At 37.9% G+C, this 25,059-nt stretch overlaps 1 protein-coding gene across 3 annotated transcripts in view; it reads right to left on the bottom strand.

Annotated features, from left to right (window-relative positions):
- Window positions 1–549: 549 nt before the first annotated feature.
- The window catches only part of LOC102220789 (disks large-associated protein 4-like), a 99,098-nt gene continuing 74,588 nt past the window's right edge, over window positions 550–25,059 (bottom strand). For 2 of the 3 annotated variants that reach the window (XM_023336058.1, XM_014469767.2), the window contains 11 exons: window positions 22,210–23,452; window positions 21,684–21,919; window positions 21,288–21,365; window positions 20,009–20,156; window positions 16,990–17,209; window positions 7,892–8,316; window positions 7,708–7,805; window positions 5,588–6,018; window positions 4,662–4,753; window positions 3,629–3,781; window positions 550–3,379 (listed from right to left, as the gene is read on the bottom strand). In XM_023336058.1, the coding sequence (XP_023191826.1) occupies window positions 3,155–3,379; window positions 3,629–3,781; window positions 4,662–4,753; window positions 5,588–6,018; window positions 7,708–7,805; window positions 7,892–8,316; window positions 16,990–17,209; window positions 20,009–20,156; window positions 21,288–21,365; window positions 21,684–21,919; window positions 22,210–23,388 (3,285 nt within the window). In that variant the 5' untranslated portion in view covers window positions 23,389–23,452 and the 3' untranslated portion in view covers window positions 550–3,154. The remainder of the gene's footprint in view (window positions 3,380–3,628; window positions 3,782–4,661; window positions 4,754–5,587; window positions 6,019–7,707; window positions 7,806–7,891; window positions 8,317–16,989; window positions 17,210–20,008; window positions 20,157–21,287; window positions 21,366–21,683; window positions 21,920–22,209; window positions 23,453–25,059) is intronic. The other variant, XM_023336063.1, reaches the window with a different exon arrangement.

The raw sequence follows: 25,059 nt of genomic DNA, 5'->3' as shown, positions 1-25,059 counted from the left end.
CATCCAGCAGCCACAATAAACAGATTCCTCACATAGCCGGAAAAATATTGCCTCACTCATGGTGGCTGAAAAGCACATTAGCAAAATGCACCTCCAGAGTTGCACCTTCCGGTCAACGTTTGTCCATTTTGTAGCCCTTTGAAACTCGGGAAGTACTGGTAAACTGTCTAAAGATCCCTGATCGGAGGTCTTGCTCTCAGTGTATGGGCAGGTAAAGGGATCCGGCTCGAAGATGATATGAAAAAAAGAGAGAAAGGGCTTTCCACCATTCGTCACAGTTATAAACGCCAACGCACAGTACATACCCTGAATGCCTCACACAGATCATTTGCAAGACCCAGTTAAAGGAACACTGAAAGTTTACTGGTAAGAATCTTTGTATATCTTATATTAAAGAAAGGCCATGCTTTCAGAGATTACACAGTAACAATAAAAGATCTGCAGTAATGTTTAGAATTTACTATAGGTGTAATATTAACTTGGCAGCTAATATTACCATTGGATCATGAATGAGTGCAATAAAGAAAGACAGCAGGAATGATGACCAGGACATGTAGCAAAGGGATGTTTAATGATTTCTTTGGACAATGAGGTGCACATGTCCATTGTTGTTATACAAATAGAACTGATTATGCAGCGCTGTATCAGCATTCCCAGTTCAACATCCTTTGCTTGATCATTTATGACTGACTCAAAGAAGAAGCAATACATGTTCCGAGTGTCACGCATTATCTGACCAGTATGGGGAGAACCAGCTCTTAGAGAAACAATCTTTACCAACCTAAAAATGGAGGGGCAAAAGTGCCAGAATTCTATTTTAAAAAACCCTGAAATATGTGATAATGTAATTGAAATTGGTAATGCATAACATAAAGTATCTCTAGTTACAAATATTCCAATTTATAAAATGCAAAAATATCAAAAACACCGTTTTAAAAAACTGAATTTATTACAAAAAGCATCTATGCTTATTTTATAATCCTGTCTGCAACAATTTATTTGATTGGTCAGATTTACTAATCAAAATGAAATTATGATCAAAATTATGATAGACAAGGTGATTGTTCTGTAGTTCTCTGCTGCACAGACAGATTAAAGCAATCAGGCATTAGGGTCTACTGCGGATGAGCAAGTAAAATGAAATAATGATAGGATGCTTAATGATTAATTCATATTTATTTATTTAGATGTAGTAAAATATTTAATCTATTTTGAACTTGTTTCATGTAATCATCTCATTTTTAAGCAATCACATACTACATAAACATTTTTAAAAAAATCTATTTGGTGAATTGTAGCACTTTTGCCCCTCTCTACCTGTATGTCTGAAGGATCATTTGCAAAGTCCAGCTCCAATCATAAAGTTCTCAAATTTATTGTTTTGAAAAAAATATTCTAATTAAAATCTATAAGACATGACATGTCACATGAGGCAAAACACATGAAAAAAAAATTGCAGTTGAACTTAAAACATTTAAATAAAAATTTAAATAAAGTGATCAAATGAAACTGAAATGAGAGTTGCTAACTTGGCAGAGTAGAAATTTTCTTGCATTTCAAACATTTGTTAAAATTACATGTTTATGTAATTTATATTAAAAATGAAAGTCAAAAAATACGTCAAATTACATTAAAACTTAAAGTAAAACAGTTGTACCTCGGTTTGATTCTAAAAAAAATTAAATAAAATAAAAAAATCATGATGCAACAAATGAGAAGACAGACATGTCATTCGTCATATTAAGACTGTACAAAACTGCACCACACTTGGGAGAGGGAGGAGAATCTCTTAGAGGAACAATTACTATGTCCGGATGCATAAGAAGTGTTTTCGAAAGGTTCAGAGCATTTGGCCAAATGTTTTAAGCTTATATAGCAAATATTCAATGTATAGTGGTTTTACTATCAAGTGTTCAACCTGAGATTTTTCATTCCAACAGTACAGTTCACTTTTTTTGTCCTTCACATTAAGAAACAATTTAAGAATGGACACCTGCAACTTGCATTGGTCTGAATTATTGCTTTCCTATTTTGATTCCTTACCAGGAGTGAGTAACCCTCCCTTCACCCTCCCCACCTCACGCTGCGGCTTGGTTGAACGGGAACGCCACATTGAGAGGTGAATGTCTTGGTCCCCCACATCCCATTGGGATGCAGTGAAAAGTTAGAATGATTAGGAAAACATAAAAGGTGGCCGAACTTGATCTGTCGTGAACTGAAAGTGCGGTGACCAAGTCATAAGTTCATACATTCCACTATAGATGATTAAGCAGTCTTTCCATAAATCCCTTGCTCAAAAATCAACATAAGATTGGATATTGATCGACAGCTTCAGATGAATGTTTGTGAAAGGGAGGAACAGAGGAAAAAGATGAAGTGAATGATTGCATCAAGCGCTAATATATCATGACAGTAAATGTACTCGATTTATAAAAAACTAACTTGGTGCTTAACACTGACCTCTTTCTAACAATTATTCTGGTATACAGCATTTACAAAATTAACATTGTAATAGTGTGTTATTTATAATATATGCTACTGCCTTCCTCTTGTTCTCTTCGGTTCAAACGCCATCTTGTATTCCTCACACAGTAAAGAGCTTGCACCACACGCCAAATACAAAGAGAGAACAGGAAGACTCTGTGGACAGTGAGTACACCTGCATGTGTGTCCTGAGTGTGTGTGTGGATGGTAGCTCAGCTCGTAAACCGCACAGCCACAATTTGCCGGTAGACTCAGCAGTGAGGGTTTTTATTTTTTTTTCTAGAACGTAAACTTCTGGGATACCAAGATTTTTCAGTTCACAAGGTACATGATGTCCTAATCCAAGACACTCGCACAATTAAAGACAGTCTTGAAATATTTTAGGAGATAATTATAATATCAACAATAACAATGAGAACAATAGTATTAAACATCTGTGAAGGTTTTTTCTGTCCCAAGGCGGCCAGATCACGACCTGGAATATTACAGTGCCCTGTGATCCTCACGTCTTTTATCCATCAGCCACGCTGCTAAAGCAGATCGGCCTCTGTGCATCCGTCATACACGCGTGTGTGTGTGTGTGTGTGTTCATCTCACAACTGTGTTTCTGTGTCAACAAGTATCTGAAAACTAGTCAGGATTTTGTTTCATCATCGGTGGTGGCTTGTTCTCAGAGGCGGGTCTGGGCTTCGGGGACGTAGATTTCGATGCTGTCAGCACTTTCCGTGGCGGAGTTCTGTCGTACTGACGCCGCCTTTTTCGCTGCCATCAAACGTTTTCTGGCTTCCTGCCGCTGCTTGTCCACAGCAGAGTCCACGCTCCTGTCCTTCCCTGTTGACAGCCGTGGCTTGGACGGCTTCTTTGGCACAGATGATGGAAGCTGCTTGTTTTCATCCTGAGAAAATCATGTTACAGGTAGAGGAATGTGAGGGAAACTAAATGAAGACACATCAAGTCATAATGATAATTAAAAAGTAGTAATAATCTCAAAGTTGAAAACAAAGCAATCAGTAAAAAATTGGACCTTATTTAAGGTAGCAATTTGATGATTAACAGTAACAATAGTACTAAACATTGTTCTCATTGTTATTTATATAATGACTATGTATGTGTAATTGTTGTACATTAGTCTGACAGAAATCACCTTCTTCTCTGGCTTCTCTGGAAGTTGCCAGTTGTTTGCTTTTAGTTGGTAGAGCTCATCGAATTTCATGCTGATGTCTTCTATTGAGAGCTGCAGCAGATCCCAGAAGCCTGCAAGGTCTTGTGCCGTTGGTCTTGGGTTGGCATTCAAGTTCTATTTTTTGAAAAAAAAAAATAAAAATAAAAATCCATTTAAAAAATTTTATTAAATCAGAAATTGAAGGAAATATTTGACTTTTCTTTGTTAATGCTAAACTACTAGACCAAGAGAAAACACATCCTCACCATATGTAAAATAGGAATAGAAAACTTTGTTCTGATGAATATACAAGTCATCAGTACAGCAGGAATCATATCACACACAAAATGAAAGTTGATGGATCAGTTTAAATTTATAGGGCAATTACCAAATTTTAGAGTCACAAAACCTATAAATTAAAAAAAGGATGTAAATACAGCAGTATGTCTGTAATTATATACAATACAATTACAAAACTAAAACAAAAAGGAATAAAGAAAGCATGGTTCCACATGTCTCTTAAAACTGAAAGCTTAAGAGATGATTGTCATTAACTTCATCTTTTTCCTCTATGCAGCCTAATAGACTATTGTTGTGCAGAGGACAGACGGTTTTCTTCATTAAAAACAGGAATAATTTATAAACATGTGGCCATTTAAACACAGAACATTGACTGAATCAGCCCTTATGCTTGATCAGGGAATCGAGATGTTTGTGAGCATAAAGTTTGTCAGGTAAAAAGCTATTTCCTCCAATGCCACTTTTACCTCTTTATATATCCTCCTTCAGTACAAAAGCACTGATATTTAGCCATAAAAATTTTAATTAGCAGAAATCTCTTTTTTTTTTTTTTTTCACGTGAGCCAAATGAAAGAGTGACTGCAAATGCAACTATTGTGAGCTACAAGTCTGACCAAACTGGCAAGTAAATCGCACAATAATGAGAATATCTACCCTGTAAATAGGGTAGCATTAATCTGCAGAGAAATACTGAGGGTGTAATAAAACTACTCACCAGATTCTCGTTGCAGAGGCCTCTGAACTGCTCAAACTTCTGTGAAATGAGAAGCTGAGCACTCCCTACTGCACTACGGATTGTCCCCAACACTGAAATTGGGAAAGACACACAACACGTCTTTACACTTCGCACAAGATGTAAAATTATGAGCAATGTTTGTTCGTCTTGTCACACTAAACAGCTTTTTTACAAGCCCTTCATTCACTATATGTTTTGCTTCTAATTCAGTAATTTTATTCCCTGTATTTGCATGTAAATGGGAACTCATTATCGAATGTCTCAGAACAGAAAGAATGACTATTTGAAAAGCCTTTTACTGCTCATTGTCTTCCCTCATTTATATTTCAGAAAGTAGATATTGACTGGTCTGACAGCCTGCTTCGTATTCTGGAAGATGAAAACATCACATGACTGCAGTGGAGTTAAACCATCTAAAGCAGAGTTTACACCCACTTTAATGGTCTGCAGTAGTTGAGTTAATGGCAGTAATGGATGCACTGCTTTAACTCAACAAACGCAAACACATTTCAGACAAACTACAGAAGTCTGTGAAATTTGTCCTTGCTTTAAAAAGCAAGGACAGAAAAAAAAACTTAGTATGGATATATGAATAAAGTACGTACAGAAGAGGTAAAACAGAATCAAATGTTGCCATGAAAACCAAAAGGAAATGGATTAAAGCCAACAGTCATATAAGCTGTAGACTCTGCCCACCTCACTAAACATTAGCATGAAAAATGCAAGTTCAAAGCACTTGGAAGATTTTGGCCAAATCATCCTTTGCAATACAAATTGTGCATGCAGTAATAATGCTATGACTATATATTCATATTACATTATGCAGCTCTAATGCATGTTGTAATTCATGAAGATGGCAGACATTCAAAAGTCGACTGGGGCTAAATGTTTTGATGTTCACTTACCCTCCTCTGAGAGATTGTTGTCTTTGGTCTCCTGCTCCATCTGTTGACACCAGCCCTCCATGCGGCCTGTTTCTGCCTGCAGAAGCTTCAGGAACCAGTTCCCGTCTCGGAGGCACGCTGGCGTACTGGAGTGCACACCGTCTCCCTGGGAGCTGCAGTTCTCAGACTCGAGGCTGGGGTCTGGAGGCGGCAGGGAGGAGGGGTCTAAAGCTGGATCCAGAGTCTCGGGAGGCAAGCTGGATGTCCTTGATGGTGCCGACGTGTGTTTAAGGTGATGCTGTTCCATGGCTTTGTCTTGTCCGTTAGTTGTGGTGCTATTCAGAGTCTGGCTGTTGGTGCAATTGGTTGCGTTTTCTGTGGGTGTGGCATCCTGCGGCTGAGACTCAGCCTCTGTATTTTGTCTGGAGGCCATGCTGTTATCCCGACTGAGACTGCAGAGATATGAACAAAAACATCAGCTTCTGACAAACCTAAAGAAGATAATTGGACTTTGGACCCATACTATGAGTTTGAGGACAGACTGCATTAGAATCCAAAATAATGAGGCATTAAGAGCCCAAAAAAGACATGACATACGGGACAAGACAGTAGGAAATCTGGAAAGAAATGTACTACGAAGCATTAATGTTTATGAAACTGCTGTCATCTGATACAACAGGCAGGAGAAAAAGCAGCAAGCAGTCAAATAAGATTACAGCAAAATTACTCGGAACAGAACATATTACAATGGCCAGCTTCACTCTAGGTTCCGCTCAGTAAAGTCAAATTAAGAGAAAAGAGAAATCAATCAGAGGTTTGTTTTGCTGCAAAGCTAACTGCCAGAATCACCAACAACCAAGATGAACTATCAGTAAAGCTTAGCTATGGGGGAATAGAGGCTGGAAATACACTACTTACACACATACTGTACATAGGTGTTCATGGAGAAATAAAAATAAAAAGGTTAACATACTACTCAGCATCAGAATTCTGTGACAGTACGCCAACAATGACCAGGTGTTAATGTTAATCGGTGCCGTTTCTAGGATGCGATTCACTCCAAATTATGTAAGAAACTGGTTTGTGCCAGGAATCAGATAAAATCTACTTGACCATTATCTAAAAATGAAGTCAGTGGAAGCACAAAACTTTAAGGAGCTATTTAAAAGACAACTATTTCCTACTGAGGCATTTCAGCTGCTCACTCAAGCTTCTACAGCAGATGCGTAGACTTTATCAGGTCCTGGTGATGTTTATCATTTACAATTTCAAAGTTGTGTTAGGCTGTTCTATTAATGATAACCTGATTAAATTAGAAAAATAAAAATATAATAAATTCTCAAAGTAAGATCTCTGAACTTTAAAGTGCTTACTGTTCAGTGGAAATGTGTTTTCACTGGGACAGTTATTGTGATCTCACAAGATGCTTATGTTTTCATCAAGTTTGAAATAATGAAAGAATTGCTATTAGAGCAACAGTCACATTCAGCATCCTGAATTATCATTTATAAACAGTGGAGATGTGAGGCCAAACTGGAAACTATAATGCTCCTCACAGCTTGAACAGATCAGATATTTTACAATCATCAAGAGGAAATCAAATCCAGTTTTAGTGATGCCCTCATTACCTTAAAGAGATTAAGGGTTAGCAGTCGTTTGACACAGTCACAAGGTTTAAATTATCAACTGGCACACTGCTGCATTCACAATGTTAGAGAATCCAGCTCTTCATGAGAATAATAAACTAATTACGCTAAAGATTTCCCAATAGTTTATTTCTGGACAAAGAAAATGCTCTGGCAAAACCAAATGTTTATATGGAACTAAAACACCCTGGAAAGAGTCTAACATATAAATAAAAAAAGACTAAACTGACTGTAGATGGAGGGCTGAGATATCTGTTTGCATGTGTAAACATACAGTTCTGATGGAAGGAAGAAAGCAAGCCTAATAAAGTAAAAAGGTGGAGCCTCAAAAAAAATGTTTGGGAGTAGTACAGAGTTCAGAAACGGCTGTCACACTCAGTGTGATGTCACTTCTGAACGGAAATAATTATTGACCAATCACAGCAAGAAGGATAGAAAGAATGATAATACTTGTTTGTATATTTGTAATTATCAAATATATTCAACGCTACTTACGGCCTGCCGTTCTCAACTTGAACGCCAATCGACTGAAACTTTAAAGGTGCAGTCAGAGGTAAGGGCTCCTCTCTTGGGACTGGAAGAATACAATCCACCTAAGATAACAACAACATTAAAACCTTAGAGGATTGTAGCTCCAAAGGCTTCCAAGTTTGTATGTGGAAAACCAAAGCAGGCTTACCTGGATTCCAATAGAGGAGAGCTTCCTCTTGGGTGCCGTTGGAGGCTGCTCTAGGCTGGCACCAGGGCTCACGGTGTCATTTTGGGACTGAGTAGATGTTGAGATGGTGGTGGTCGCAACAGTGGTGGAGGAGAGGTCACGGGGGGCAGGAACCGGGGGCCCAGAGCCTGCAGCGAGTGCAGGGCTTATGATTGAGATGAGGGGTTTTGGGGGCTGGATTCTCTTCAACAGGCTGCCCGTACGTATGCTACAGAGACTGTCGGATGAGTTGCTGCGCCCCGATTGGCTGTTGACTTCGCTGCCCCGGTCTTGTTGGTCAAGGTATGTGTCTTGGGCCGACTCAGTGCTGCTCTGCAACGTCACAGAGATGAGGGGCTTTGAAGTGGAGCGAGGTGGGACTGGTGGTGGAGCCTTTCTATTGCTGACTGTTTGTTCACAAGAGACAAGAAAAAAAAAGAAAGCGTAAATTTAAAAAAAAAGCTCTTATCTTTTTCAGAGTTAAAAATAATTCGCAAAATTAAACTTATACAGTTAGATTTAATAAATTAAAATGTGTTTCAATGAGGCTCGTCAGTCAGATTGAAAGTACCTTTTGAAAAATAACCAAGAAGGCATTACACATACTTGGCATAGCACCACATTTCTGTATTACATTTTTTTATTAGTCTGATGTAATATTCAAATCTTAAATGTCATGATTTTATTAGCTGTATGTGGAAAATTCTCATTAATAGAAATAAAATCTTGTATAAATCTGAGTGCAATCGATACATATAAAGTGCTTCATTAAGTGACATTGAAATAGGGGACATTTCATTAATATTCAAATTTATTGATTGGTTCTGCACACAGTTTGGACATATGGGAGATATGAAGGGCCAAAAGTTAAAACCGTTAGCATGTCTCACTTGAAAAAACTAACCTATGCTTTGCCTTTATTACTGCATTTATGAAGTAGTACTGACTGCTACCTCTGTGCTTCTCTGAGATGAGTTTGTACTGATGGTTGTGTTTCACTGATGTCAGTGTGTCTCTTGGGATCTGCTCTTACATGCCACACCTTTATATGCTTTAAGCTCTAGGGAGTTTCTTCTGACTTGCCTGTTAACAGCCTTCTTTCATGACCACAGACTGACAGACACAAATCTAAGACCTATGTGCATTAATTAAAAAAAGAGTTAGACATCATTTTGGATTTTGCGTTACCCACAGCATGAAAGGTTTTGCTAAAAAGTATAAATAGAATGAAAGGGAAGTTGGAAAGCAGAGAGATTGGATTAAAAAAAAAACTGACAAACTAGATCTTACTTATCTATGCTTTAAAATAGAACTGAATTTTCAGTAAAGCATATATAAATTTCTCTATTACCGGTACTTTGAAATGCTTCCAATGCATTTATGCCATTTGATAATGTAGAAACATTTTTAGACTAAGAGCAGAAAATATTGTGAATCAATTAAATTCAAATCAAAAATACTTCTTTTATGGCAAATGTAAACTTGGTGTCATAATCCAAGTATCTTCAAAGAGTTGTTGTGGATGGTGATCTCTTGACATGCACACAGATTAATTTCCAGGCAGCAGACATGATAGCCTGTGTAACATGTCCTGGATGACAACATGTGTTCTTGGCAAGTACTGCCAATCCCCCTAGTGGGTTAGCAGGATAGTGTCTCAAAACTACAGTCCACAATATGAACAGCACGTCTGTTAGGCAGCAGAGCACAGGCTAGCTACCTGAGCAAACAGCCTGACTAATTAATACACTCATTTACTAAAGGTTATTCTATGAGAATATCAAACCAGAACACACCTGCTCGGTAACAGACCTCTCGCTCACTAGTCTCCTTTTTGAAGGGTCACTCAGTTTGATAGGATGACCTCTAGGCAGACTTGCACATGAACCATATATTTCTTCCATTTGATGATGGATGTGTCGGATCTCCAGGGGATGTTCAGTGCTTTAGAGGCTTTATGTATCCGTCCCCCTCACTTATACTTTTTAATAACCTTATTTCTGATTTCCTTGAAGGGTACATTTGTCTTCATGCTGTAATGGTAGCCAGGAATACTGATTAGCCAGTGAAAGGCCCTTAAAGTCATAGGTGTCTTTCTAATACAATCATTAGAGATACAGCCACTCCACTCAGGTGATTTCCACTGACCTAATTACAAGACTAGCACCAGTTGGCTGGACCTCTGTTGAATTAGCCCTAGCACAAATATTAATTGTGATTGGGGGAGAAAAAATAACCTTTTTTTCTCTCATGAGTAAAAACAGCAGGGATGGTGTTAGATGATGCAGAATTCCCTCGTCTTGTAACATTTAGGAGGACGGGGGACAAATGTCACCACATGTTGATTATCAAAACATTACTAGAACATTAGAGAATCAAACCATACCACAACCATCTGGCAGAATACAGGTCTTAAAAAACATACGTAATGGATAAAATACTTGGTTTAAAATAGCTGACCAGGCAATTTAAATTACTTTTGCTAAAGATTGAAAATTCTGTGGTAATTTTCTCCAGTAGTAGCTTCCATCTAAATAGCAAACCAACACCCTGTAATTCTGAGAGAACTGCACTTCCATCAGCAGCCAGTGACGCAAAGAACCAGTAAGGCCCTCATTAAATCCCACTAACATACACAAACACGACTCTGGAATCCAGGTCATGCAATTCAAGTACTGCAAGCTTCTCTGGTCTGCAGTCATAGTCTAGTCTCACAAAACTCCACTTCTCAAGGACACAAGATAACATTTATTCCAAATGAATGAGGCGTCTCATACAGAACTTGGAGCACAGATTGATAACATTCCTCTTGTTGAAGAATGTGGCCAAGTAACTTTGAATGACTGTTACATTTGGTGTCTACGAGCAAACACTTTATCAGGGAAACACACATCAGCTTCTGAAACTGTGGACCTTTATCAGCCTTTTAGTCTGCAAGACATCTCACCATTATTCTTCAAACTCAAACGCTGAGCACCTTTTGGGTGTGTAATATAATCCCCTCCACTTAAATCAATATGATGTACTTAGAGGCAGACAACAGCTACGTCTAGAATATGACGGACGTAAACATGACTTGCAGTATTGTGTCAAAATGAATCTATAACCGTTGGTTCTTGTTACAATTTATTTTTTCAGGGGCCCAAATACTTTTTCATTCATACATATTTCCACACGACCAACATCAGCTATATCAAATAAACAAATTGTGTCACATTTCAACTCTGCTTCATAATACTCCAACTCCATAAACAGGTTAGGTCAGAGACATCAGAGCACTACTAATGGACTTCTCACATCTACCTAACACTTCAGTATGCATGTGATGTTGACATTTCCATTAATGTATCTTTACTGAAAAGAATAAAATAACTTTAAGTTGATATTTTAAAATGAAATTCAATCAATAAGGCTGACATCTGAGTTTATTTAGATACTTTTTCAATTAATAAAAACTGAATTTGAGGTTTAAAAAAAACTGGTTATGAGTTTCCATTGAAGCACCAAATTTAGTAATGCAGGTTCTTGCTGGAGTGACTCAGTAAAAATTTGAATGAGCCTAGTATATGAGAAAAGGTGGTAGGCGAGCCTCTTTCCACCATTTGTTTGTTTTACTCTGCAGGCTGACAGGCCGTGGGAATCAGGTGAAAAGATTAAAACAGGGACACTTTCAGACTGGAAGTACATTAAGGACAAAAGAGGCAGCATAAATATATTTTAGCCTTGTCTGACTCATTAACTGCAGAAGTTTGCTTTAGAAATAAAATATTTTCAAAGGCTTTTGGCTCTAAAATGATCTTAAACAACCAGAACAGATACAAAGTCTGATGAAAACATAATCCTGTGGTGAAGACATGGAACAAAAAGTACACTGAAATACGCTTCACTGCATTTATTCAAATTACTGGTCAGGATCAAATGATTGAATGCAGGCAAAAAGGCCTTTGATGGGACAAAGTTACACATCAGTGCTTTTCCCAGCTGTCTTGAATATAGCATTACTGTCATGCCTAGTTTTCATATTTTACTTGAGAAAAGCCTCAGTTTAGTGACACATGAATATAATGGTAAAGTTAATACACAGTAAACCTACGAGAAAGGCAGACAAACACATCTAAAGCATTTGAACATATCTCACTTCTCCTTTGAATGTTAATTTTGCTTCAGATAGCCTGCATCATAAATCAGCTTCCTATAACAATTTAGACAAAGTACTTGTGTTTTCCATTGAAAACAGCAAATGAGTAACATTCCACACAATACTGAATTTATTCTGTTCTCTTGTTTATACGTCAAATCCAAAAATTAATATGTACAATATTAGCATAGTACTCAATATTTTTTAATGAGCAGTCTGGTGCTTTTCTAAATGACAGCAATTAAGACAACTTTATACAGATTTGGTTTGAATTTTTAGTTAACATGATACTGTGTCATTTTCATAATGAAAAAAAATTAATCTAGGATGCTGTGTATATTTGTGAAACTTTTATTCAAGTTTCACAAATATAAAACTGCTGTGGTTCAGCAGAACAGTAAATGATTTTACAGGGTGTTAAAGAGCATGTTTTAAATAAAACATATTATGTGCAAAATAAACTAACCTTTAAAAATAAAATCTCCCTTTTAAAAATGCTTCAGAGTTTAACCCTACACCATGATATAATAGAAAGCTGCAAAAGGTTAAATCTTGGGTTTCATACACCCGGGTCTTTATAAAAATGAAGATTTCCGCCACAACATTTTAAAAAATATACACACGGGAGAATTGTTTTAAACATGCCAAACCAATAGGGGGCAGTGTAGGGCAAAGATAAAACCTGTCAGCCAATCACAATCCTTCAAAACAACCACAACTTCCTGTTGGGGATGACTATCCCTAGGAGGTTCATTTGTGTGAACAGACAGAGAGGTTAACTACTTTTAAATACAATGCTGGAATATATTAAGTTCATAAAACACAAGACGATGTCGAATGTATCAAACCAAGTTTGAAGATGTTGAACAGAACTGTACCTCCGTATTGGGAGGAATGTCTGGTGTAATGCAGCTGACCTCCAAGCATTTGTTCTCCTTTGCAACTTGTCAAATTAAAGCAGCTGGCGAGAACAAGCAAAAAGCGTCTGGACCGACATAAAAATCAGTACCTCAGCAGCTACTTTTCCTCAACTGCATGGCCAAACAATAACAATGGCCACACAGACTGTGATGTGTGGACCTCTAAATCACCAGTTTAAAATGTCCACATGCAAACACAAATAAGGAGACTTCTCAAATCTCCACTTTGGTCTGAGTTCTTATTAATCTTTTTTTTTCATATTAAACAGAGTTTACATGTGGATAAATGGCCAAATTGCATTAAAATCTATTTGGTTTCCCAGATATCTGGCTACATATGGATTAGGTCTTACATGTCCGTAATGATTAGGACATCTGTACATTTTTATTTCATTCATCTGTCACAGAAATCTCAACTGAAGTACATGATGATCATACCAGTCCATGTTTTGTCTTATGTTAATTTATTAAGAATGTCTCATACATAATCTTATGCCTTCTGGTATAGTAACTATGACATTTGTTTCTCAATAAATGCTTGCATCACAGCTAAAAGCTATATTTGGATGCAAAATGATCAGGCTGCCTGGAATTCTTCTACATGCCATTAGTGCTGGAAAAGGATGACTCCTTCCTGTACACAGCTACTGGCATGATGCTCATCACTAAGACATCTGCAGCTGAAACTACAGTTGGTTTGCCCATTCAGTTTAGAGATTACCTCATCAATGAGTCTGGGAGGAAGAGGGTGTAAAACTGTGGAGGATGACGCACAGTCTATCCATGGTAATACACAGGCAGGCTCTGGATTAACATGAACACACCCTGTAACCACAACGAAGCTTCAAACCTGATTTCATGACGTCCAGCAGCCTTGTTACATGTCTAGTATTTTAGCCCGTCTCCACAAATGTAAAATAATCTTGTTTCAGTGTGGATGTGGAGTTTTGATGCACACACCAGCTTGTTTAAAGGTGATTTTCCTTAAAAGCCCTCTGAAGAGTCTTAACAGCTAAATTGCACTACAGTACAGTAATCAGATGAATTATCGATTGTGTTCCTATAAACTGACTAGAATGTAGCTGCTACATGGAAACGGCACACGTCTCTAAACAATAGATGCACAAATCGATCAGCCAGAGACCAGAATTGGACGATTTCCCCCTGAATGGCTGTGGGAAAGTTTTCCCTCTATCAATAAAATGAGTCAAATCTAAAAACTCAAACCTACTACCTGTGTTAGAGAACATAGATAATTTAAAAAAAATCCTCTTAAATGTCATAGTAGGAGCGAGGAATAATCAACATCAGCAAAAGTTCCGTAGTACAGACTACTGGCCTGGGAAAGAATAATCAATTAATCTTTATTGTAAACCCAAAGTCACTCAACTGGTGTCAGCAGCTGAATTGAAGTCTTTAAATGTTTATGCTCAAATTAGTCACTGCATCTACTCACCCTAAATGAGATATCATGTAGAATTAATAAATACTTATGTCTACTTTTGATTATAAAACCCCCAAAACAGAAAACAGAACGTTACTTGCTAAATGGAAATAAAATGAAGTACCATGCAGTTTGGATTTTGAACAGAGATTAACTGATGAATACAACAAAATGCAGCCGTGGCTTCCCTTCGTGTCATTGGAAACATCACTGTCATATAATTACACTAAACGTATCGGAAAAAGCGATTAACTTAACCTAAAATCTATTCTTAACTCAAAAAGGAAAAAGCTGGGATGAAACGAATATCCAGTAAAATAACCCTGAAGCTGTTTCCTGTTATTCCGGATATTTTTTTCCCGTTACTTTGGATGATAGTTCAGTCGTAATTGAACAGCGTTGAATAAAGATAATCCATTTCCTCAAACTAAACCAGGTAGTGCAGTGTGACTGCTATAATAAACGGATTGATTATTAATTTTCCTGGATGACTGCCATGTCCATACCCGGAGAGTTCACACGACAGCTCCGCCGGTTAGCTTTCACTGTTAGCCGAGAGATGCTCGCCGCAGCGTGCTACCCACACCGGGCATTTAACGGTGTAATGGCCCGAGGCATTATGTGATATGATACGGGCGTGGAAACCACAAAGAGAAGGCTTTTAGTCTCACTGCCATTACTCTTGCCAGTAGCAGCCACGTTACTACCTCTCAGCCTCGCCTGCCGCACACAAACGATCCTCGTTTTTCTAATCCTAACCGCTTTCTTCATCCACAGTAGCTAGCTACCAACACCATCAACGTTAGCTCGGGTTAGCTTGCTGTTGCTAGACAGTCGACAACAAGTAACAGACCGAACAGTAACGGTTAGTAGTGATAAATTACATAAAATCTTACTGTGCTGTTGGTAGCTCTGAAATCCTTATTTTCTGTTCATTCATCAGCAACAGACAGACGGTAGACGGTGCCCCGCTGTTGGATACACAACGACGGTGTAAAGAAAAGATTTGTGGTGCACGCCCTTAACGCTGACGATTGGAGTCCACGCTGTTGGCGGCTGATGTCCGACAACGATTGGATAGAGGCGAAGCTCGAGGTCATCGAAGATGAAGGTGATTGGCTTACGCGTCAGCGTTACGTTCTGTGTGTGAGCTTGTTAAGGGTAGGTGCGTTGCATTTCGAGAGCGACGCCGCGGGAACTGAATCTAGTCTAGACGCAAGAAAAACAACCTCGGATCCAGGCTATTGTGGTCTATTGTTACCTCGGACAACAAAGCAACTCTTGATTTGAGCCATTTCTGTTGCATTGTATCAAAAATATATAAATAAACATGGGAATCGTTGTGAAAGATGAATTGTGAAAACCATCCGTGGTTACTGCAAAACCAAGTAATCTACAATCTGAAAAACGTAAAAATATTTTTCAACGTTTTTATTTGAATATAAATAAAATAAGAAATATTTTAATACATTTTAAATAAATATTTAATAAATATTTTAATAAGTATTTCTTGTACATTATCTTAATATCATGACGATAATATGCATGATGGTACATTATGGTCATCTTTCATATAGGGTTTGACATCAGGATCATATTTCTGCTCTCACTAGTTAGCTTCCTTCTTCCACTTGGTATGTCAGGGTGATGGACGTTGATGAATGAAACCCTCTATGCATCATGAGCAGCTTCCTTGTCTTGGTAGAGGTGGATTTGATCTTTTTTTGGTCATGATATTATTCTAACAGGGTATCTGATGACTGACGGGGTGTATGTGTGTGTGTGTGTCCTTTCAGGTGATTTTTTAGATGCATGCTTACATGCTGAATTTCTTGCAGGTCCACCACTGTGTCTATTCATCTGTGGGATCTTGAACATCTGGTATGTTTAATTCTAGTCATTCAACCCTTTCTGTTATAATCATCTTACCGAATTAGATAACATTTGACCAACTCGAATTTATGTTTCAGTGTCCAAGGTGAATGTCGTTGTTAGGTGAGCCAGTTTGTCGATGTAATGCTCATTCTTGGCATACAGCTTGATGCGATTCAAAGGGTGAAGTTGTCATCTGCAAACACTGCTGCTCCCAGTTGGTGTAATTCTTAACTGACGTCAACAAGTAGACTTTCATAAGGCTAGTAGACTTTCAGAAGGTGCTGTATTAGTTAGCCTTGGTAAAGGGCCATGATGATTCAATCGTGATCTTATAAGTCAGCTGTGAGGTACCACTCAGATGGTGTTGTACAGAAATATATATAAATAGACAGATGTCATAACTGAGAGCTGCCACAACTTTCGTTTAGGAGAATGCAGAAAACTAATATTGACTTCAGATACATTGCAGCTTTTTACATTCTTTTACTGTAAGCTTTATTATTTAAAGAAGTTGAACCCTCATTCTATCATGCAGCTTAACACAAACTTATTTTTTCATCCTATATTAACAATGCAAATAATTTGCATTGTGCGTGTATGCAATTACTGTGTAAATTGCCAAATGGGATCACGCACAAGAAGCCTGTTTTTTTCTTAACACAGGACTACTGCACTTAAAGATCCTCCTCCAAGTGGTACTCACTTGTGTTGGAGCTGTAGCTGTAGCCTACAGCGGTGGGCGGTGGTGTCTCTGAGTCCACTGAAGTTGTGTCTTCATCCTGGGAACAGCCCGCCTGGATTGCCCGCAGGTAACTGTGACTGCGAGAACGGAAGCACGTGGGAGCAGGCAGATCCAGAGCCTCGACTGCCTTTGATTCCCCCTCACAGTATGGTAACGAGTGTCCACAGCCCTGAGCGAATACCTGAAAGAACGTGTGCAGGCTGACGCACTGAGGGCAGAGGGCAAGCTAACAACCATACATAGGCAGATTTATGCTCACATGGGGGTGGGAGTGGGACTGGGGGGTCCCGAACTAACATAAAGATAAGTCGCTGAAAAAAGGTTTTCACATAGGTGAAGCATAATCTTTACATTTTGTAGAAAAATCTTAATATTTTTTTTTAAAGTTCACTATTCGTGCTAGATATAATTGTATGTGGGTGAAATAAATGAGTGATTCTGAGTGTATGACTTGAGTCACCTACACTGAGGACAAAAAATAAATCTGAGTTTAAAATTTAACCGAAGGAGAAGGAAAATATTATAAAATTACATAGTATTTCCTATTTCTAACCATTAGTATTTAGGGTAATCTTGCTGTAGTCTGCATTATGTCATTTAAACTATCACAGATTTAAAACATAACAGGATAATGCAGACTTTTTAAAAAGAGGCTTTGTTAAAAGGTTATAATCAGTTAATATCTTGGTGGCAGTAAATAATTCTCTTAGTATGTTTATTTAGTAGTTAGTTGTGCCTGAAGCTAATAGCTAGCCTTAAGGGTGCCAAGACCAAGGAAGGCTTCTTCTTCCTAAAGGAACTTCTATTTCCAAATTACTATTTAGTGTGAATGGAATTAATTTTATTTTATCCCTTAAACTGTCCTCACATTTGGATTGGATGGTTATTTGCAGAGATTTTGAGTATTATTTCCAAAGGAAATGAAGGTAGAAAGTGATGCTGCATCGATTACCTTCCTATGTCAAATGTATACTGAGAATGAAACAAGTTAAGGATTTCCAGGCAAAGTAGCAGTTTTATATATAAAAAAAGTAAAGCATTGTAAAGATACAAAAATAATCATAATGATTTTGGTAAACACTATATTGTTGATTTTTACGCTGTCTTACTTTTATAACAGTGAGCTACTCGGACCAGAAATGCTTTACATGTTCTGTTCTCGGTATGTTTTACACAGAAAGATAAATGTTGATGCATTGGCACCTACAGGAGGTGTGCAAAATGAATGACATGATGAGATTTATCTGTGTGAGGAAAGACATCTGCTTATCACCTTTTAATAGAACTTCACTTTAAATACTCTCTCTTATAGAGAAATAGTCATTTTGTTGTTGGTAAGGTTAAAGATGAAATAAAATGATTTCATTTCATGTTCTCCTAAAAATAGCTTTTCTTTCATTGTGAGAACAAGTTGAGATATCTGGAGCTATGCTAAGGCTTTAAAAATATTCTTTTGTCTATGCAAAGAATTTCAGTAACATAAATAAATAACTTGTAGGATTTTTTTTTGGAGGGGAGATAATGAAATCCCTAATAACATTTGACTTCACATTTATTCAGATGTATATAAAAAAATAACATAGTATGACTGACTTTACCTTAATCTCAGGATAACCTGATTCTTTCAATCATTGCCTAGTTTATGCAAAACATGTCCAAATATAGCAGCGTCTTTGCTTCTCTGCAGTTCTATTTTTGCTTCAACTTATCATATTAGGTGGTTCAGCATTCAAGTCAAATTCTGGATGAAGTTTTCCAGTTATCCAGGTAATATATTTTAACAATCTGCAAATGTTCTTTGAGCACTTTTATTATTGGGCATATTCAAAAACTATTGGGTGTTTGAATACTAGTATCTAACTGAAACAATAATCATATATCTTGAATGTTTGTACATTTTGTCACATTACAATCTTGTATAGTATTTATATTTTATGCACTAGAACAAAAGAAAGTATTGCAAACATTTTAAGTGAAAGATATATGACTTGAGGTTTTACATTTTGAATCTGAAAAGTGTGGCTTGTATTTCCACCCACCCTCCTAAGTCAACACTTTGTAGAATCACCTTACGTTGCCGTTGCTGATACACTTCTTTTGCAACAGTTTTTCTTTGCAAAATTGCTATGGTTAAGATGTATGGACAGTCTACCAACATTCATGTTCAACTGTTGTCACATATTCTCAATTTGATTTCAACCTATACTTGGACTGGACCATTGTGACATGAATATGCTATGATCTCAACCATTGTGTTGTAGCTAGGGCTGTATGTTTGGTGTTGCTGCCCTTCTGAAAAGTGAACCTTTAACCAGTCTCATATGTTTGCAGCCACTAACAAGTTCTACAACAAGTTTTACCACTGTTGATTTTTCCATAATCTCCAACCAATATGCCATGTCTCACCAGTGACTCCACAGATTGGTGTCAACACCATGTCTCACGGGATAGTGTTTTCAGAGGGATGTGCATTATTAGTTTTCTACCACTAGGAATGCACGATATATTAGCATTAACATTAATATTGGTATATTAATCAATTGGTATCTGTCTGATATTAAGAAGTCATTTACTTTTATTTTGTTGCTGTTTGAGTATGTGTTTTGGGACAGAGGACAGTGGAGGATGGTGGGATATTTAACTGAAACAGAAATGCAGTTTTCAGTGATCTAAAGAAAATATATGTAATATATACAATACAGGTACATATTGGATGTCTGCCATTACAACAATATTAGTATCAGATACTAATACCAGTCCATCCCTGTCCACTACATTCTATGGGTGTGAATAATTTTGCAAGAGACTGTATATGTCAGCCCTAATTTTACACAGCTGGTAGAAATGTGAATTTATGTAGATTTGGCAATGTTAAAATAATTACACACAGACCTTTTACCTGTTAAGTAGGTAGTAAGGAAAGAAATAGTAATCGCAAATAAAAGAGAGTGCAACACATTTATTCATATTGTAGACCTACCTGAGTGCCCAAGCCTCTGCCCAGTGTGCCGGAGCATTGGCTGAAATCACTGTTCCTGTAGCGAGGAGGAGCCTCCACAGGGCTAACCAGGCAGTCCAAGTTATCAAGGCTCCGATTAGTAGGCAGCTCTTTGAGGGACGGCAGGGAGCTGTGGGTCGGGAATTTGATTATTAGCCTCACGTGAGTTTGAGAGTGGAATAAGTGTAGGTTGTGTTTAATTGATGATTTTCTGGGGATATTTTAAATCAGAATCTTAAAAAAATTCCCTGTGGTGTTGAAAGATTAAATACTGCTGAAATGTGTGGATGGTGATACCGTATGTATTAGCATGTAAAAAGCAGCACAGAGGAAACAGCAATTTATAAGCTGTCAAAAAAGTTTGTTAAATACCGTAGTCTTTTTCATTGGCTTGGAAATCAATTTCCTCTGTTCTGGCTTACAAGGCTGGTTGGTGCTGTTAGTGGCAATGTGTGCACTAAGCAACAGCACATGCTGAAGGGATTTGCATGAAGCTAATTTCCATGTTTTTACATCAAGGTCTTGAGGAAGCAAGTTTAAAAGTCAAGTGCAAACATGAGCTTCAGGGTACCTACAAGGTGAAAGATGGTACTGGTACATCAAGGGCCAAAAATGCCACAATAAAACAAAAAATAAAGACGTTTAAAAAACATAGACAACACTAAAAAAAACCCCACCTAAACAAAATAGATAAATGAAATGCATAAGAATTATTTAAATGTGGATTTTCTATTTATTATATTTTCAAATTATTATTTCAAATTATAAATATATATTTGAAAATATTTTTTTACAGTTAATATAATAAATTAGTAGTAAAGTAATGAACATAGGTTTGTTTTTTCATTCATGCTTATTATACATTTAGGTAATAGTTTTTTCAATTTATGTTCATCTTATGTAATATTTCTTTTTAAAAATATGTATTTAATAAACATCAAGGTAATCAGTTTATACTGGATGATTGTGTCAAGGAACATGTACGTGTGTATATATATATATATATATATATATACAACTCAAAAAGCTTGTTTGTATATCTTTTTAAATAAATAGACGCATGTTTTACCAGATTACGTTTCAATATTTATGTATGCATGCTTGTGCTTATTTATTGCACTGTGGCACTTTTGGCCCTATACTGAGGCACTAAGGAAAAAATATTAGGCAAGTGAGGGCAAAAAACAGGTGGTGGGTAGTAGAGGGAGGGCAGGTGAGGGTGAAAGGAACACCACACTGCCTGCCTGTGGATCACACTGACCTCAGATGCTGCATAGAGCATGCACTCTGCAGAGGAGACCACAGAAAATCCTCCCGCATGAGAGCGTAGCAGCGAGACCTGTCCATGTGGGTGTAGGAGTAGAGCACACCATTTACAGAACGATGCTATATGTCTGTTCCCATATGCTCTAATTAAATCGCAGCTCCACCTTCATGCACAGCCTCTGTAACTCGCTTTAATAAACGCTGCGGTTGTACAATGGGATGGTTGTTAGTGAAGGGATGCTGCCACCTGCTGTTTATCTTTGAGGAAACAACGTTAACAAAAATAATTTACTGGTAATTTATATTTAAAGAAAAAACATAGACTAAAGGAAAACGATAAGCATGGTAGCCAAAGCCAGAATTTCAGTGTGACTTATTTAAAGTTGCTCACTTGCGAGGTGGTGGTGGTGGCTGCTGTTCACTCAGGGATGACTGGGTGGCCTTCAGGTAGCTCTGGCGACGTGCTGCTGATTTCGGAGAAGGTTTGGGGCTTCCCTCAGATTCCTCACTGTCTTCTGGGTCTCCCATTGCTTTAACATAGCTGCCGCTGCGCATCCTCCTACATGGGATCTCCGTTCCCTTGGTTCTTCCATGACCCAAATTTCCGGTCCAGTCCTCCAGAGGAACCTGTATAACAAATACTTTCATGTTTTCCTCATTTTAGCTAAGTGTGATAAAGTGACTCTTTATTTTCCTGATAGTGTTAGCAACATTCATCTCCAATTTTCTGCAAGTGAATAAATGTTACCTATAAAGGATATGTAGCTGAAATCTGCCAATTGTTTTAAAAATTTTAACAAAACATTATGAACAATAAACTTACTAGAGAATTGAGGTTTGTAGTTGTAACTGGACAAAACATGGACAGGGTTAAGGAGTAGGGTGTAAAATTTCTCTGTAAGTTGGAAAACTCCTACCTGTAGAAACTGTTGTGCCAGGTCCTGGTGACATGACTTTGTCTTAAGCAGAGTCCTGTTGACAGTAGCAGAGCCTTTCTGCAACACTTGCCTGGCCTGGTTCAGAGTGAGCGTGGACCAAGTGCCCCTTTTTACCGACATGTCATCCTTGCTCCCCCTGTTTCTTGGCTCCTCTTCCTTGGCTCCGACCTGCATCGCAGGGCATGCCAGGAACTTGAGGTCGCTGCTGCTTTTTGAGGTTTTAAGAGAATGTGCAGAAATTGTGTTATAGCCCTGTGGAATATGTCTGAGAGCAGTCTGGCTATCTGACACCGCTCTGCCAAGAGTCATCATACTCAGTGGGTTGCGGTAACCTACAGCAATAGTGCCAGCTTTGGTAGTGTCAGTGTCCAGAGCGTCATCTGAGCCCCAAAGGCCTAGTGTATTAGGTCTAGGTCTCTGTTTTGATCCCTCAGTCTTAGCCCTGTCTTTACTCTTACTCCTGCGGCTTGGTCTGCCACCTTCCTCGCCACCTCCTGTTGAATTTAGGCTGCCTTTCAGCCCCGAGTTCTCTAAAGACTGGGATTTGGCGAACAATTTCTGCACAGAGTGCATGATGTGGCGGATCCGACCGGGGCTCTCACTGCGCTGCTTAGACATTCGTCCTCTGTGAAACTGTAGAGTGCTGAAGCCATCTCGCTGCAGGGGCAGGTGCCTCTCAAGCTGATCCAAAAGACTTGAGGGCAATCGGTTCATCTTAGCTGCTGCTGCAGAGGATATGGTGGCAGATCCACTGGTGATCATGGGAGCACCAGTCAAACCCAGACCCAGTCCCATACCCATTGACAATGAGGTGGACAGAGCAGCGGCCCTGCCCCCTTGCCCTACTACCCCGCCAGGGATACAGCTCTGGGAGCAGTCGAGCTGGTCAGAGTGGGGGGTAAAATGCAGACGAGGGAAGGTGCTGCTATTGGGAACCTGGCTGAAAGGCAGCAGACAGTCAGGGGTCAAAGAGGTGGGGCTGGTGGGAGTGTAGTGATGGAGATGTGGGTCCAAAGTGCCATAGTGGTTTATTGTAGGACTCAACAGAAAGGAGCTGTGAGGATCAGACGTCAGGGGGCACAGAGGCTTCTGAGCACACCCTGCTGGTTCACATGAGTCAGACAGGTGGCGACTGCGGCTGGCTCCTAATCCTTTCATGGTGGCCAAGATGTCGAGCTCAAAACATGTCTCCAATCAGTCTGGGTCCAATGATGGGCTTCACCTGCATTAGGAAAAATGGAAAGCAAAAAGAAATGATTAAATGAACTGAAAATGATTGTTTAGTATTACACTTGTACTGAGCTAAATTAGCAAAACTTGTGTTCTTTTTCTAATTAATTATGCATGAACAATAGTTAAAGAGCCACTTGTTTACAATCTTTGAACTGCAGAAAAGACTTTTACTCCTAAAGCTTAAATGAGTGAGAATCCAATTAGAAGTGTTTAATTTTCAGAAAATTAAATAGGGTAAAAAACTAAAGAAGTAATTTACAATCTCTGCAGCACGGGGCTTTTTACAGCATTACAAAGCCTGTCTCCTCTTAATAAAGTTTCATCAATAGTGCAGTGAGTTGTTTTAATAAAACTAACCAGCAGATGGGGCAATAGTAGAAGTTACACAAAAATCGTTTAAGAAAAAAAAACCCATTTATATTGCAGCTAAAAACACTAACATTTAGGAAATCCATATTAATAAATAATACAGCACTAAAATAAATGGGTGCAGAGAAAAAGAACAAATAGATGTTCTTTAAATATGTCTATTCAAAGATCTTGTGTTTCAGCTGGGTTTTAATTTAACATGTTTAATAAAATGCATCTTTTATCTGGTGTTTTAAAATATTTTACTTTGATTAACAAATTAAGTATCCCTTTTTAAAATGTCTCAAAGAATTTCATTTATTTTTTAAAATTTATTTTATGTTAAAACATTTTCAAATGTAACAAGTTTGGCCTAACCGTTTCAGTTTTAAAATACAAGCTTTCAGTCCACCTACTATTTCCTGTAACCAAAGGTTTCTTCCAAATTACCACAAAAATTAGATCTTCAGCTATATTTTTATGGTAGTAAATATGGACTTCCTCAGATAAAGCAATGATGGGTTTATGTAACTTGTATAATGTTATGGAAGTCATAGGCTGTTCTGTTGAACTTATGAAACTTCAAGAGCTAATGTTAAAATCAAGACAGTTGTTTAATTTTAAGCTTTTCATGAACTTTAAATAAAGAAGAGACATACATTATTATTGCCCCCATTTCTGCAGGCCAACCTTCCAAATCCCATAGCATGGGACTTGGAAGTCCCATGCAACCTATTCTATTCTATTTTGTAGAATGGACCATTTTGTAGAATGGGCCTTAGCCCATTCTACAAAATAATGAATTTGCTCATGAAGCTCATTTTATACTGACAACCTCAGAACTTCATTTGTATATCTAGAATTAAACATTTATTGTTCTTTTTATTGTAAAAAATCAGCTTCTCGTTCTCTAATAATTTTATTAAGACCTCTTCCTGTACTGCGCATTCATGTTTTAATAAAGAAAAAGGTTCTTATGGAAAAATTAGACCTCACAAAGATCTCACATTACATAAAAATCACAAATGTACGTTAAATATAGTTGTAATAAATGTTTAAACTATTCCGGTGCACCATTTCTTTCTTGTCACCCGAGTGATGTATACTTAAAACTTAAATTAAACGTCTTTGGTTTCAGTCACAATCTGCTTTATTCTGCCACGAATCACATAAGAGAAAAACCAGAGTTATTATTCTCAGCAAACAGCACAGCTTTCTCTTTTTATGGTATGAATTGGTCCAACCAGA

Source organism: Xiphophorus maculatus, chromosome 1, assembly GCF_002775205.1.
Source record: "Xiphophorus maculatus strain JP 163 A chromosome 1, X_maculatus-5.0-male, whole genome shotgun sequence".
Classification (NCBI taxonomy): Eukaryota; Metazoa; Chordata; class Actinopteri; order Cyprinodontiformes; family Poeciliidae; genus Xiphophorus; species Xiphophorus maculatus.
Note: the sequence above shows the minus strand (reverse complement) of the source record. Positions and strands in the feature narration are given on the sequence as shown.